General features: G+C 42.0%; 2 protein-coding genes and 1 long non-coding RNA gene across 3 annotated transcripts; all 3 read right to left on the reverse strand.

Annotated features, from left to right (window-relative positions):
* Window positions 1-4,704: 4,704 nt before the first annotated feature.
* Window positions 4,705-10,273, reverse strand: LOC137914146 (serine/threonine-protein kinase PLK3-like). The gene is made up of 15 exons (XM_068757752.1): window positions 10,014-10,273; window positions 9,090-9,197; window positions 8,857-8,973; window positions 8,581-8,710; window positions 8,402-8,489; window positions 7,909-8,004; window positions 7,566-7,764; window positions 7,187-7,313; window positions 6,931-7,046; window positions 6,122-6,242; window positions 5,942-6,025; window positions 5,552-5,714; window positions 5,323-5,452; window positions 5,012-5,122; window positions 4,705-4,902 (listed from the first exon to the last, which is right to left on the reverse strand). The coding sequence occupies exons 1-15, from the start codon at window positions 10,221-10,223 to the stop codon at window positions 4,705-4,707; spliced, it is 1,998 nt and encodes a 665-aa protein (XP_068613853.1). The 5' UTR covers window positions 10,224-10,273.
* Window positions 10,274-11,390: 1,117 nt separating this feature from the next.
* Window positions 11,391-12,400, reverse strand: LOC137914151 (uncharacterized). Its single transcript, XR_011106413.1, has 3 exons — window positions 12,304-12,400; window positions 11,802-11,863; window positions 11,391-11,719 (listed from the first exon to the last, which is right to left on the reverse strand). It is a non-coding gene; the product is annotated as an uncharacterized lncRNA (long non-coding RNA).
* Window positions 12,401-13,336: 936 nt separating this feature from the next.
* On the reverse strand, window positions 13,337-16,240 carry LOC137914147 (calcyclin-binding protein-like). Its single transcript, XM_068757753.1, has 6 exons — window positions 16,149-16,240; window positions 15,251-15,461; window positions 15,054-15,150; window positions 14,867-14,966; window positions 14,139-14,233; window positions 13,337-14,034 (listed from the first exon to the last, which is right to left on the reverse strand). The coding sequence occupies exons 1-6, from the start codon at window positions 16,158-16,160 to the stop codon at window positions 13,872-13,874; spliced, it is 678 nt and encodes a 225-aa protein (XP_068613854.1). The 5' UTR covers window positions 16,161-16,240; the 3' UTR covers window positions 13,337-13,871.
* Window positions 16,241-16,772: the final 532 nt, after the last annotated feature.

Here is a 16,772-nt window from a genome sequence, read left to right on the forward strand (position 1 = left end):
AGGACTTTGTGCTTATTACATTTATAGCATGACTGCAACCGGCAATAGCAACTGAATGGTAAAATAAAATAAAGTTAAAAAAAAAAGAAAAAAAGTGCCTACAGGATAAAATCTAAATCAAATCATTATGTTGCTAGGCAGGCTGCCTGTCGTTAACAAAATACAACATTAGGATTAGTAATATAGATCACTTTTTCTATTGAGATGTGACACAGGGGCTATGTGGCGCTAGCTTGACCCTTATTTTCATGTCATCTGCATGAATCATCAATTGGTAAACATTCTTTTTGCCTGGAATATGATGCATTTGTCTACATTATATATATATACCATATATAAAAAACGCACATCTTATATTTGGCACAAAATGCATGTATAAGATTTCTCATTTTACCAGTTAAAAGTTGAAACCATCAAAACGTCAGCCTGAGACAGAGGCGTCAGCCAAGCTGCATTGCATTAGCTTGCGCTATATTGCTATCGCTCACAAAATCTGCACTTTGACTATATTAATTTAATTGTTTTTGTTTAAAACAATCCGGATGACGGCCCACAAGTATTTTAATCTCCGACATGCTGTAGTCTGTGTGGCTGATAAAACTGAAATATACATGGAAAATCCTGCCTGGTAACATTCACGTGGATGACGTTGGCATTTGTGGTCATAATGGGAAACAGAAGGAAGATTGTAAAAGGAAACACACATTTCCTGTAAGGCTGGTGTGTGACGTACATAATGGTGTGCAGTGCTCCCGTTGCAGCCTCAGCAGGGAGGGGGTGTGACATCAGAGGCGGGATCCCACTTAGGCACAGCCAACACAAACACTCACACACACACATCAGAGCCAGAAAAAGACGAAGCCAAGGGTCGGTGAAATAGTAACAGAGAGCGGGAAGGATGTCCCCTCCTTCTATTCATCTCATATCAACTCTTCCTTGCTTTCTTTTCCCCTATTACAAAGATTTGATATCAAATTACTGCCGAGTCGGTTTCCATTGACAGTTTTGGAATGCAGAAAATCAGTAAAAATCTGAAGGCAAAAGAGTTGACATTTATCGAGACTTGTGTTTGGAATTTATGCACTTCAAACCCCGCCGTCACAGGCGGGTCATTTCACATGAAATTATTTCAAATTTAGGGAGTGGGTGGGTGACCTCACCACCAGACAATGAGCTCATATAGAACATAATATCATCTTATATCTTCACACTGCATTTAAAGCAGTCCAGCGCTGAATGGATTCCCTGCATTTAACCTCTACTAACACCTTATGAAACACCCAGCGTAGGCGACCTTTGCATCTGTGGGAAGCAGTTGCCACATCCGGACATGTCCGAACAGGCCTCTCCCCCCAAGAAACTGCATTCCTCTTCAGTGACAAAGCAAACTCATTGTTTAATAAGCACATTTGGAAATGTGAATCATCAGTGATCATTGATGACACTCCTAAGTCTGTTAATCAATATGGTGTGAACTCTTTCCAGGTTTGACCATCTGAAAAAGTTACAAGGACATTCTAATCTAGTTACAAATAGCTCACTTCAGAAAATAGAATTCAAATAGACTCTTATCTTTAAGAATGCTCAACATATTTATTGCTGATAACGGTGTTTAGCTCTATAAATCCATCCATCTAACATCTATAAGCTTCTACTCTTGGCAGGGTAGGAGTAGGGGTAAGGGCAGGGAGGGGGTGGGGGGGCATTATTCAAACTGACACTGAAGACACAGATTCCTTCTGGGGTCATCATCGGAACGATAGAGAAACTAACAAGTGAGTGGAAGGAAGCCAAAGTCCACTCTGATATGGAGACAACATGGAAACTCAACACATGAAGGCCAAAAGTCAGGTTTGAACCCAAAGCCTTTGTCTGTGGGGTGACAGTGCCGAGTACTGTATCGCCAATGATGCTGCTTTCACGTCAGAATCAAAAACATCACTCTGGGATAGGTCACATAACTATTTTTCCACATATTGTGACTGAATATGAAAATGAATATAATTTGCACTGCAAAATCCATTGTAACATTATGCAAAATGAAAGAAGCACAAAGAGAACTTATAATGCAGATTTTTCAATTCTGTAGCAAATTGAGTCATTTAATTTGAATGTTATCCCACGTGATGATAAATTATCCAAAGACTTTTGTTCCATTCACTTGCAATCCAAAGCTTTGAATAAGCAGTGTACTACAGGCCATGCAAACCTGTGTGATCGTCCGGGTGCCTGTCGTTCCAGCCACGGTGGTTGTTATTCAGCATTGCCATTGGTGACTACAATAACCAACAGCTACAAAGGTATGACCCCAGCCCCAGCTCAGTGGAGGAACAAAGCGTCAATATCAGCCACGCTGTACTGTTTTCTTTATCTTAGGATTAATTGAATCACATGGGGACTGTTAGAGCTCTGAAGAGCAGCAGTGCACAGTTAAAATGGAAATACTGAGGCAAATGTGGTGAATACAATCAAAAGACAGCAGGAGTCCCTCAGTTGAGTTACGTACGAACGACTTTCAACGGAAACGGGACAGCAAGGGCTTTTTTTTTTTATTTTTTTTTTTTAAATACTCCTCAGACAGGTTGTTTGACTGCTTGTACTGACTGACTGTACGTACTGCTTTAACATTCTGTCTAATATATTCATTTATTTGTACCAGTTTCATGAAATAGGCATCAGTGTGTTAATGATTAATTTAGAGTTGAACCCTAGAATTAGTCTGAGACTGTTTCAGATGACACATGATCATAGACAATGTATTTTAAAGATGTCTGAGATAAGCAAGGCAATCTGCATAATAAAAAAATATGTTAACTTTTCTAAAGTTTTACCCTCTGCCAAATGTCTAACTGAATATATTGCTGATGTGGTGCAATGTTTTATCTTCACACTGCTGCCATTAATCAGGAGTTAGTCAGAAAAATAACGAAATGCTTAATTTTGATTTTCTGATGAAACAAATGCATATGGGAAGTCAGTTTTGAATAATCTTTATTTTTACCCCATTTCCCCCCCAAAAAAGTTACATACAAAAAGGTGATTGGAATTAAACATTTCATTCTGTCAAGACCATAACATTTAAACAATAAATAAAAAACATGTATAAATAAAAATAAATAAATAAACAGGACATTATGTGCCAAAAAAAGAAAATTCAAGACTCTTCTGATTTGGCAGATGGCTTTCACAATGTTGGGTTTTCTGAAAACATGTAATACTTGCATTCCATGTCAAAGTTTTTAGGATACAACTCTGGGTCTGGAAAAGAAAGCAATGTAAACTGATATACAGATTACAGTACAACAGAGTACAATGGTTCTCCATAGTAGGTACTAATGGGATATATAGGATACGCTAAATGCTTACACCAAGTAGTGAGTGTAGTGCTTTTGGACTTACTTCTAAACTTGGCTACAAGTACAAAAGTAAATTCCATCTGTAAAATCCATCTCAACTCTTGTTTGTATCCAGCTTGACATTCACAAAGGGCTGTTATTGCACTATGAAGACATCCCTCAGAAAGGCACTTTGATCCCTACTCTTTCCCCCCCCCCCCCCAACTTACGGTAAAACTGTGGTACACACATTCACCTACTGCATGTGACTTTAAAACAATTTAAAACCAACAAAAGGAAAAATGCCTTTTGGTATCGAGCTAAAAACTAAATAAAAAAACAAGTGGCAGTAAAACATTGCTTTCCAGATGAATTTACAAAAAAGTCATGTGCAGAACCGTGTTGCTCCCATAGCCCATTTTTGCTGTTGTTTTCCAGTGAGATTTGTTTCTAATGTCCAAGAAAAAAATGAAATGAAATTTATGTGACTGAAATGATGCAGCCATGAGTCGCTCCAATCCACAGCACCACCATCATCAAATAGGGCCTGGAATGTTGTTTGTGCATGTGTGGTCAAGATCGTAGTGTGATCCTATGGCTGGTTCACTTTTTTCTTAAAGGAAAATACATATATAAATGACTGTGCGCACCGTAGTCCAAAGAGGACAGAAACCAACCGAGGGTAGGAGGGTCTCTCTCTCTCTAATCAAATCATAGTTCTTCCCCAAAACATCTGTTGCAAGATCACAGTACAAGTGCAAGTCAACACCACAAAATATCTTGCTGCTGAAATAGCCTAAAAAAAGGATTCCAGCTGCAAGATAATTCTTGTTGCGAGCACAAAAATTGCAATTGTAGTGTTTAGGTACCTTTGAGAAACCATGCCAGGGTTATTGGCTTTCAGGAGAAGGCTGTGAGCTGCAGGGCTGGGTTGGTGACTGAATGATCCCGCCAAAGAAGCAGAGGTTTTCAGGAAAGGAAGGTATGAAGCAGGTTTTGGTGCTAATTTAGCATCAACTTGTGTGGGGGGGGGGGGTCCCGGCCAAGAAGGAGTCTCCAGTTTCAGGCATCAATACCTTCCAGGTGGATACATTTGAGGCTGAAGCTGGACAGGCACACACCCTTGGGGCCGATGCTGCATTGGGCAACTTTCCTGACACCTTAATGTTTATCAAGGTCAATCTATTTGAAAATCAGCTGCATAAGTACCAGTCCAGACAAGAATATTTACTCAACTCCTCTGAGCAGCCTTCCATCTGGCAATGGGGAAGCAGTCAGCTCCTCACCACACAGTTGAGAAATCACACCAAACAACTCAGGCTGCCTGAGTGGAGAGGTTAGCCAGCCTGGGAGGCACAGAGCCGTGCTCTCAGGAATCTGTATGGTGTTGGAGCAGCTGCACCACATACCGCAGTCGGTGCCTTAGCTCGGCGGTGCAGCCCATTTCGATCAGCATGCTAAGGAGGTAAGTGCACGAGACACGATCGCGGCTGATGTAGGTGAGCAGGTAGGAATCGTCAGACGACTTGCACAAGATGATCTTTGTGTGGTCGGTGTAAAAGTTCACCTGGAATGGATCAAATACTAGTATTAATAAAACGGGTATATAGGATATGGTCAACTTCAGGTTTGTTTGAAGTGCTGCGGCAACACAAATCACATTGATGGCAACAAACCTGTAGCGTGCCATTGTTGAAAAGCATAACAAGAGCGTGGTCAGTCTTGACCCACTGAAGCAGCAGAGGAGGGGTGCCGGAAAATTGATCCTCACAAACCAGATCTCCGCCCTGAGGGGTCAAGGTCAGAACATTTTGCTTCAGCAACAGCATGTCACCTTTGGTAATTGTGCCCTTAATTTAAATAAACTCGGAAAATCTACGAAAAGTTCGTAAAAAAGGGAACCTTTTTTAAAAGTAAAATAAAAATGCAATCCGAGTGTTCAACGAAACGAAACGCTGCGTTGTTGGTGCTCAAAGCTCGCTCCTACCTCCATGAGGTTCTGCTCCATGTAGTTGGCCATAAGCTCTACAATTTGTTTCTGGCTGCGAAGCTGCTCAGGCAGGGAGGCGGCAGGGAAAGTGAAATGTTTGTTGTTGGTCAAGCAGTAATGGACCGTCCTGTTTGGAAGGAAAAAATGAGTAACGTTGCAGAGTTTCATCCTTAAGCATTACAAGTGTTTACATGATAGTGAGCATTGCGGTTCTATAACAACTTACTTGCGCTGGTTACACAGACTGAGATGTGTTCCCTCATTGAAGAGCACGCCAATGCTTTGGTTGGAGAGCTGGTAGCCAAACCCGTATTTGTTAGAGTAGTCGACCCATTTAGTCACCCACAGGAAGGACCGTGGCCTGGACAGGCATGGTGGGTTTCTTGTCGCTGGAGATAAAAGGTTTTATTAATAAGGGAACAATTTCGACGAAGAACATACTGGTCTCATGAATACAGTAAAATAAAAAACAAATGATAGTAAAATCCTCCAAATGTTATGAAGGCTTTGGACTACGGGAGATTTACGCAGATCCCAGGGGCGTCTAGTCGATTTAATAACAACGATAAAGGATTTGGAATCCACAGTTATAATGTGCAAGTTTATGATCTCGTACCTGCAGGCATGGCCGCCAGGCAGCTGTTGAGTACTTTCACGGATAATTCCGCAATAGCTGCAGGGGTAAGGATATCCTCACATGCTGGACGGAAAAAGCAAAAAATTCAATTAGTCCAAAAGACCAAACTGAAAATGGAACGCAGAGAGACATCGACAGAGGAAGAATCATTGTTCCTACGTTCAGTGCTGCTGGCCATGGTGCCCTTGAAGGACCGTGAGATTGACTTCCTGGATTCGTCCTCAGCGGGAGTCTGTTCCAGAGGCACAGAGTTGACCAGCTGACCAGCTGGAGACGACACCTGAGCAGCAACAAAACAGACATGATCTAAACACGTTGAAAAGTGAGGACAAGCGGCCAAATCATAAACAAAGACGCGCAATATGAGACATTCTGCAAATGTGCTCCGATTTCATTTGACAAAACTGATCGAAAGCTAGCATTTCAAAAAAAACATTCTCCTCACTGGGGGGGGGGGGGAAACAACAACAACTAATGCCTCTCAAATAAAACCTTGTTTCTGAGTATGTAAAATATGAAGATATGCACAACAAAGAGTGAACATTTCTTGTGCATATCATGGTGGAATGCAATAACCGTCGGCCTCTATAAAATAGCAATGGGACCGGTCGGATGAGCGGAATTCTTTGAATACTGCAGTCCCACGTAGATGTAGCCCTGCTTTAATGAATCTGTAGTAAAATCAGAGCCAAGCTGCCGACAAGAATCTTACACATCAAGCATTACATTGCCAGAGAAAGTCCAAGACTGTCATTCACAATCCTGTTCTGTGGGGGGGAAACCAACGCTCCTTCATGATGAGTAATCCATCCACTCAAACCCGAGCGCGGTGCCATTTAGAAGACTGTCTTACTGTTTAAACGAGCATGCTGAAAAACGTGTTAAGCCCTTGGAATGCCCCCATTTTGTTTCAAGTAAACAAGGTTAACATTCTCCTTCTTGTATAAATAGGACAAACACACACACACCTCATTTGGTCCCACTGTCTTGTAGCTGATTTGCCGGTTGATGGAGCATTTAACGATGCCCGACACCAGTTTGGAAATGTCTTTGTCATCTTTTTCCTCACAGGGAATCTTCTCCGCTGCAAAAACAGGAATCCTTTTTAGTATTACCTTAATTTGAAATATTTCAGACAAATGCTGAATACACACACAAAAAGATAGTTGCTAGCTGAATATATTTCATAACACATAAGAACTGTGTCAAGACAGCCTCACTAACCTTTCGGTTTCTTTTTACCGAAGAGACTCTTTGCCATCTTGCTGAAAAATTTCTTGGCAGGGCTGGGGGGACGGAGCTCTGGCACCATCACACAGCTGCTAGGGGGAAGTTTATCCGGGGTGAAGCCCTAGAGCAAAATAAAGACAAGGGCGTGACAAAGACGGGAGAGGAATGAAGCCTACACACATCTCATTCTGAGCCACAAGGCAAAAGCATTTATTTCTCTCATTTTAGTCAAATAAGTGTGAATGTATATATTTATATGCACACATTTCTTGATTTTTCTTAGACTTTGAGGCGTATTTCTTGTGCTACAGAGTGAAAAATTGATGAACTATCATTGCAACTTTAAACTGAATGAATCGGAACTGTTGCGTACTTTGCTGAAGAAATCATGGTTGAGGATTTGATCCAGTGTGAGTCTGTCGCTGGGATTCTTCTGCAGGATGCCAGAGATGAGTTTCTGGGCAGCGGGGGACAGTGTGGAAGGCAAATGGTACCTAACTTCCTTTATACACTTGTAGGTCTCCTTCAGGTCAAGAGTCTCAAAAGGAGGGTTGCCACACATCAGTGTATACCTGAATGGGATGGAAAAAACAGACAACCATTTATTTCGAGAGACAAAAAAAAAAAAAAAACATGATTCAGTATAATGAGTCAAATTAATGCCAAGACATGAGTAAAAGAGCAATTCTGTCGTTGAAATCAGAAATCCTACTCACATGACACATCCGAGGGACCAGATGTCAGACTCTGTGCCGTGGCCCTGTCTGTTGAGCACCTCAGGGGCCAAGTAGTTTGGAGTCCCACAGATGGTTCTAAAGACAAGTTCAAGTACAGAGCAGAGTTAATGACAAGTCCTAGTCAAAGTAGGTTATGCTCTGCAAGTCTGCAAACAAAGAAGTAGCGGTTAGAGCTCTTTCTGGGACAGTCAGCCTTCAGGTATTCCACAGGAAGGTGTCAAACAGGTACTGAAACTACGCTCTACACTCAACTGCCACTTGGAAACCCGTTTAGTTGGGTGCTTGCTGAAGGAAAGATGTGGGAGGAAGTATGTGCTTCGAGACTTGTGCAATTGTAAAAGCGAAAACATTTCTTTTTTTTAAATGAGCCTATATAATAAATGTTGACATTTGGGGGGAAGTTTCAAATAATAGTTCCCTTCTGATCTAACATTTTTGGATCGCCAGTCTAAAAAAAAAAAAGAATACGCACTTTTTCCTTTGCTCAACCGTCTCCAGCTTGGCAGCGAGGCCGAAGTCTCCCAGCCGTACCTCCATGTTCTCATTGACAAAGAAGTTGCCTGAAAGAGAAAAGCATTTGCTTCCGTCAGCATTCCACAGGAGGCGCGAGCCTGGCAATAGTCACGGCAGATTCCTGGGAATGCCTCATACCTAGTTTGAGATCTCTGTGCAGGATCCCTCGGTTGTGGAGGTACTTGAGGCCGGATATGATCTGTCTGAGGTAATATCGCACTTCTGGTTCTGTGAGCGTGTTTCTCGCCTTCCAAATGTGCGCCAGGGACTGCAAAGACAACGAATGAACCATCAGCCCCGTGTGTGGAGTCTCGATTGAGCCACTTCGTCAACGAGGCGAAGCAAGCTGAAAAGACGCCGCCCCGGAGAAATGAAATCTGCACAAACTGTTCTAGACAATTCCTCCAGTCTCACCTTTCGACTGCAGAGCTCGAGGAATATGTAGATGTTTTCTTGGTCTTCAAAATAATGAGAGAATTTCACCACATGCTTGTGGGACATGGTTTTGTGGAGTTCTATCTCATTTGTTATCTGGAAGAAGAATAAAGAAAGACAAGTCAATGTATGCGTGTGCATTATGCTGCAATCCTAAAAACACAGATACCGACACACGGCCATGCTGAAGCGTCTCTCCGGGGACTGCGTACCTTGTCCCTCTGGTGCGGCTTGGACACCCTGCTCTGTGGAATCACCTTCACGGCATACATTTTGTTACTGGAGAGGTCCGTCATCTCGTAGCATCGAGCAAAGCCACCCTTATGGGGGAAACCAACAAGACAGCCGGTTAACAAAACTGGTCTCAAGGACAGATATTTGATCCCATCAACATCTGAACAGCAATGAACATTATACTGAATCAGCCGACACTGAAAGGCTGGTGTGGACGGGGATATATATATATATATATGTTTTAAACCCATCTTTGAATATACCTTGTAATAATCCATCAGGATCTAGCATTAAACCTCATCGAGCGTGTTTTTTTGGTGCAATCGCGACACAAGTCGAGACGCATTCAGGGCCACACGGGCTTGACGACATGACAGGCCGAGCTGCTGCATTCATGAACCGGAACGGGGGGGGACAGACGCTTCCAGCTCTGCGGCAGGCAACAGACAGAGAGCCACGAGACTTGGGCGGCTGCCCAAAAGCAAAGCTGCTCGGTGACGCGCAACACGTTGACGCAGCCGCTCCATTCATACGCGTTTCATGGAGCGGGGATTCACAGCCACAGAGCAGCCGTCTCGGGGGGTGAGCGCGTGGGATGATCGTTGTAAATACGCACCCCGGGTTTTATAAAGGTGTTGTCAATCGCGTGTGCGCGCGTGAGAGCCGTGACGCACCTTGCGCCTGATTCATTCATTCAACGACGCGCCGGTTTGGCCACCATGAGGTCATTACAGACGCGCCGCATTAACACACCTGGAGATCAGCTAATGGGCATCTTTAATTAAAACACTGCCAATGTACAGATCGACCTAAAAACCAGCGAGTCTTTGAATAAAAGACCCGGAAACACCTGGAAATATCCACGTAGCGGAAGCAGACGCACATTATATTAAAAAGCGTACCTTTCCCAAAAGCTTTCCTTTGCAGTAGGATCTCCCCGTCTTGGAGTCCGTCACCACTTGGGCCAGTTCTGGTTTGGCTTGTTCGGGTTTATTCCTGCCGTTTTTCACCGGGGCGAAGGACGTTCCACGCTCCGGAGCAGCTTTAAAGAAATCCGCATTCATGGTGTGGCAGGAAAGACGCTGCGCCGCGGTGAAACAGCCGGTATCCATCGGGCACGGCGGGGTAAACGGTCAGTTCGCGGAGCCTAAATATACGTATATATCCTCCCCGTTTATATTCTCAGTAGTCAGTCTTGTACCGACGCGTCCACTCAAGCGCCCGTACCCATTTGTCGTGTCTGGGCATTGCTCTCGGAGGCTTTATAGGCGGTGGGCGACGTCACGGAGGACGGAGCGAGAGGGAGGCGGCGCACTGGTGTGTGTGTGTGTGTGTGTGTGTGTGTGTGTGTGTGTGTGTGTGTGTGTGTGTGTGTGTTTGGGGGGGGGGGGGGCACGGACACGGACACGCAATCAAAAGCTGATGAAGACATATGAATGAATGGATGGTGAAGATGGTGAAACTCGCCCCGGCGTGGCTGCGCGGACACGCCGGGGCGAGTTTCCAGCTTCCAGTCATGTTTTGTTTTTTTTTCAGGTTGTTGAAGGAGACTCTGGTACCAACACGTGTTGCAAATAAAGTTAAATTAAATGATCACCTCCCGAGCTTGTGATGGAAACTAGAGAACATATTGATTTCAGTGAAATCAGACACGTTCACATGGAAATATATTTAAGTATTATCATTTGACCAGAATAGTTACAGGATAAATTAGTCTGGCATCCTTACAGGTCTCGTAATTAGAATGGGCACGCGTGAGTTAAGTCTACTATGACATCCTGGAAACTCTTTCAAATGAAGATTTTACCATAAAGCATTCTGGTAGATTTCGCTCATCCAAGTGTGTGAGATAAGCTCAAGTGAAATAAATGTTTGATCACAGCTGCCATCTGGTGGTTAGGGACAGTTCATTGAACGTGTTAGCCATTAGCCTAAACATAATACAGCACAGGGACCGATTGAAGCATTAACCGACCTCTGCTAGTTCTGTTTAGCCGGTCTGTTGTCGTTCTGTTGCTGCTGGTCCCCCGCTAACACGCCAGGTCGCTACTGTTACCTTTCCTGGGCCACCCGGTGGGATTTTGCCCATGAACGGGCTCAAATAGCGACGAAATTCCATCAATTATCCATCCGTACATCCCCAGACACACACGATAAAATTCTACCGAACTCTTTGACGTGGGCCAGGACTATTTCAACAGTGATAAAACTAAATACTACGATCTGAAAGTTAAATACAAAAATAAATGAGACGCCCAATCAACGTGACAAAGCTGCTTTAAGATTGCAATTCAGACTGTGATATTGACGTGTCCTGATAAACATGTTGATCCACTTGGTCACTGCTCATGTTATCATGAGTCTAAAATGCAAATGAACACCATTAATAATTGCTATGTCTTGTTTTACACATAGGATTCAAAAACGTGTTTGTTTTGCAGGCGGATTAACGGCATAAGCGAGTAAAAATCAATATATTTATGAATGGCGCATAAACCTGCATCTCTTCATAATGTCTGGGCTTTTCAGATAGTCGTCAGCGGTTTCCGGAGCATGAGCAGAGCTGCTACCTCAACCGCAGTCTTCTTTACAAAGCTTAGAACTACATCTGAAACACAGGAGACAAATGTCAACGGCTGTCTTTATTTGGAATTAACAGCAACATTTGTTTATTATTTTTTTAAACAAACCCCTTCTGCATCTTTTCACCTCCACCGGGTCACTCTGGGAAACACCCTCTGCAACATCAACACTGTAAAAGCAAAAAACAACACCAACAATCAAACACAAACATTAATACATTTCCCAACACCATAATAGCAGCAAATTAAAGACAAATTTGGGTAACTTCATTTAAGTTATATTTATTTGTGTTCACCTGCTCTGAAAACGTTCAGCCTTGACTAACACATTTACAATGTGAAGGTTATTAGGACTGTTGAGTGAGTCAATGAACTCGAACACAGGTTCTGAAGCTAAACAGCGTCTTAACGAGCTAGCGGTGCACCAAAATCACGAGCACCTTCACTCAGCTCCACGCAGCGTGGAAGAACAACACTTCACGGTGTTCTATGATCCTGCTTTCAGCTAACTAGCTCCAACTTAACCGAGTACTGAAACCCTCGCAAACTTATTGACGGATTGCTGTCGTGTAGCTAACTTTCCAAGCTGCTATTTAAGCAAAGGACACACCTGTGTAACTTCGGGACAGTTCATTGAACGTATTAGCCGAGACAAAATACAGCATAAAGGCGATAAAACAAAACACTACGATCTCCGACACTGTCAGCAGCTGACTTAGCTTAACTGTTAGCAGAACTATACAGAAACGCGAAAGATGTGCGTCTTCTACGCGTCATACACGGATCAGACGACCATTGGCTGCTGAGCGGAGTGACGGATAAGCAGCCAATGGTCATCTGATCCGTCACTCCGCTCAGCAGCCAATGGTCGTCTGATCCGTCAGTGACGTCAGTGACGGATCAGACGACCATTGGCTGCTGAGCGCGTCAGTGACGGATCAGATGCCCATTGGTTGCTGTGCTGCTGACGTAAACTCTGGGTTCACGTCCCAGATACAAGACAGCCAATGCACACGATGAACTATTTTAAATACTTTTTAACTTTACTCTTTAACTAACGGCGTATATAATAATAATAATAGAATGCACGTTTAGTGCTTTTTTTTTTAAATAGCTTATTTGCCGCGATTGTAAAACAAGAATATAATCAGGTAAATAATAGAATAACAAAGGACAACTTTATGGTGTCCGAATAGTAATTCATGTCAGTAATTAAGCAGTTCAATTAAGGCAAAAAAACAAAGCCAGATTTGAGTCTAGAATGTAATGCTGAATCCTAACACCAATTGTTTGGTTCCTGTGTGAGTGAGCGCTATAATAATCCCTTTCTGGCCTCATATTACTTTTAATGAGGTATAATGTGTGATTCTTAGTCCAGTTATATTATTGTATAGCAACTGGCAAGAAGATATAGAGTACAGTGTGGCTATGCTCAGTTAATATTTAGGTTTACTGGATTTTAAAGCTCCGGAAACAAGATGTGAAATGTAACTCTGTAAATGTTATGTAGCTGGATTCTCATTTTCTGATCACAGGTAAAATCCCTGCCTTGCAATGACTTGAGAAATCAGCATTATGCTCAGTCAATATTTAAAACAGTAAAAACAAGAGGTGCGTTTAAAAACGAGACAGCTGAGGACGGTTCAGTTCAATCTGTATTTGTGAGGATTTTATGAACAATGACAATACAGCAAAGTAAAATGTTCCAACATGTACACAAATGGAGGAAAGTAGCTTTTGTATAATGCACCTGCACAAAGATCACAATAGGCAAGCGAAACATTAAGGGATTAGAATGTTTTACACACCACGCAGCAAGAGTGACTAAAATACAGACCCATACAGGAACGTAAATCACACTGGACTGGATGAATTACTGACAATAACTTCAACCCTTAAATGTGACAAAAAAAAATGTAATCATTGCAAATTCTTGCTCTGCGACAGCTGGATAGAAGAATTACATTTGAGCAGATGTTTGCTGAGGAACTGAGAAAAGCATGCGCAACGAAGAGTGAATATCAGATTGGCAAGGTACAAAAATAAAAGAGGGCACATCTGACTGCTGAGCTGTCTGCTGAATGTCAAGATTTCGTGGTAATGTGATTTACGTATTGGACTTCAGACCATGACTAATAGATTCAAGCTAAGTCAGCTGCCTTGCGGTGAGAAAGCAGTTCAGAAGTCCATCGTGCCCTCTCCTCGCGTCTTCTTCTCTTGGGACTCCGACCAGGCTTTGTTGATGGTTCTCTTTATCTCGTCGTCTCCCTCCGAGTAAATCTTCTTCAGCATGTTCATCAGCCCATCGCCGGGGTCTGCACTCTCGTCTACATTTGGTTTTCTGTTGAGGGACAGGAGGTCAAACGTTTGTACGCATAACTGATATTCACACAGGCTACAGTTTAAAGAGCAGAGAGTTACAGTCTCTCTCTTCTTTAAACTTACGCTTTCTCCTTGGACTGCTTTTCCACCTTTGTCAGGCAGTCCCAGTTATTTGAGGTCTGCTTCTTGCACATGACCAGGACCATGTCTGTTTTTATCTGTTGAAAGGAGCAGATTGTTAGGTCTTTCAAACCTTCTGCTATTTTTCCATTCAAGTTGGTAGACTCAACACCAGTCTTAGCATCACCATGGACAACCACACTACTAGAACTGTACTAATATTAGATGCCCATGTTTCTTTGGAAATTCTGATGGATCTATAAAAAAAAAATAGTTGAACAGAAATTCAGACAGACACAACAGGAAATCTAGATTTAGGGCCGGTCATATGACTACAAAATAATCAAATGAATAAATCAATATACATACTGAGAAGTGCTAATAAATAATTATTTGATTTGCCTTTATTAACAGTGTCTGGGAAGTTTGCCAACAAGGTGTGTAGTGTAAATATACTGAACAATTAAATCTTAGAAGAAATGTAGCCTTCAGTGTTTCGCTGAAGGCTTGATTTCATTTTCCTAATGTAGGTTGCTCGGCTTGATGTCTTATTTTTCCTAAGGAATAAATGGCAGGAAATGTTACAGTTTTGCTTTTACAACCGTTACATTTGTATGTGTGTCACACAAGATGTTCTGTATTAGTTATCACATATTAAGGCAGGTGAGTAAATACACCAGTACTTGTTAAGTGCCTGAGCAATATTCTAACCAATATTTATATTCACTTACCTTTTTACAGCTGTCATTTTGATTGATTGGATGCAACAGGTTGGAAATCGCCAAATTATGGTTTTTCCCGTTTAGTTCCTTCACCAGCACAGACAATGACCTGCAGAAAAATGAACAATTGCCACAATTGTATTATATTACCACCATTACTAATCAACATCGTGTTCATATACGATTACCATCTTACCCATCTGTGAAGTTGACCTCAACATTTTCTGATGGAATTTTGTGCACGTCCTTCAATGTAAGATATATCTTGACAAATTTCTCAGATTGATCCCATGCTGCAGAGAAGAAGAGAAGTGTGGGCAATTTGCAAATACCTTCTTTATTCCAGCACATGTGTGAAGTACGTTGTAGTCTTAAGAAATAATAGAACCATACCATAGTTGGTGATTTTGACTGTGTACGTGGCTTTAGAGACAGCAGCTGGGTCTGCCTCTCTCCTAGCTTGTTGCTCTTTCTGTTGTTTTTTGACAGAAAGCTCCTTCTCCACCTGTTTCTGCTCCTGCTTTAACAGCTCCTGCACTCGCTTCCTCTCCGCTTTCTCCGCGAGTGACCCCAGCTCCTGCAAATCTGCCTCCAGCTGTTTGATCTGTATTTGGGGGGCAAGGATTAGATCACCAACGGATGTCAATCATTGAATTAGAAAGATCAGGGAGAAAATATTAACCAAAAATATGCAATGCATCAAAAGGAGTAATTTCACCTCAGCTCGGACGTGATTTCTATTTTCATTGGTCACAATATTTCTTTAACTACTTATAACAGGATATTACTATGTCATATTATAATTGTTTTTTGTTGTAAACATTCTTACTGTTTACTGCTGTAAGGGAGCTGCAACTCTTGGAATAGAAAAAAATAGAGCGGTCATCGATCAACATATGTTTAAAACATATGTCGATCGATGCCTTCAATATGAGGACATTGATAAATTATTAGTTACCTAGCTAGCTAAATTAGTAAATTAAACAATAGCGTAAATGCAGCCTCTCGCTACAGCTAACTAAGCTAATTGACTCCTGCCACCTGGCATGACTAAGCATCGATGTAAACTTCCACAAATAGGCGTGTTACTTTTGGTTAAGCGAATCCAATCACTTCGTGAACTAAAATATAACAACACTGCTCTGAAAATCGAACCAAACCAAGCTAGTTTAACGAATGCTAGCCGAAGCAGCATTGCTGTGTGGCACCATGTGGTTAGCAACCTCCAGCTCGCTAATGCCACAACAAAAACAAATTCTTTCGACAATAAAATTAATAAAAGTGTGTTTACCTGTTCATCCATTTAGCCCGAATCTTTTTAAAGTTGCGAGTTTCAGAAAGGTTACGGGGTTGTCTTCCCTAAAATGCGTGCACGCTCAGTGGTGACAGAATAACGTAACTTCCTTCTTCTTTAGGGATAGCCAGGGTGAACCGTCGCCACCTACTGGACTGGAGTGTCGGAATATTTAAAATGGGTTATTTTTGCTGCAATGTACTTAGTAAGTTTTATTATGAATTTTATGCGTACATGGATTGGGATCAAATAAATTGAATGTAGATGATTAAAATCTTTGAATTATGGTGAGGTTAGTGTTTAAATTTAAGAACAAAATCTCATCCTGTAATTAGCAGCAGGTAACAACTCACAACTCAGTTTCCTGGATATGCCAGATTTTGAATGCACTTCTGTTGACTATTACACATATTAAGATTTAAAGGAAAGTTGCTGAATTGGAATATTAATTTCTTGTGCAAAGCTATGAAAACACTTACAGCTTCTATATAGGTTCCCTTGTAATATCTATGATACAGGACTGTTTTTCGCAACAACAAAGATATTTATGAAGGTAAAGTGAAATAATTATTCATCCATTTCTGAATGAGTCAACCATAAGGAGACCTTAACATTTCCTAT

This window comes from Brachionichthys hirsutus, unplaced genomic scaffold (genome assembly GCF_040956055.1).
Source record: "Brachionichthys hirsutus isolate HB-005 unplaced genomic scaffold, CSIRO-AGI_Bhir_v1 contig_288, whole genome shotgun sequence".
Classification (NCBI taxonomy): domain Eukaryota; kingdom Metazoa; phylum Chordata; class Actinopteri; order Lophiiformes; family Brachionichthyidae; genus Brachionichthys; species Brachionichthys hirsutus.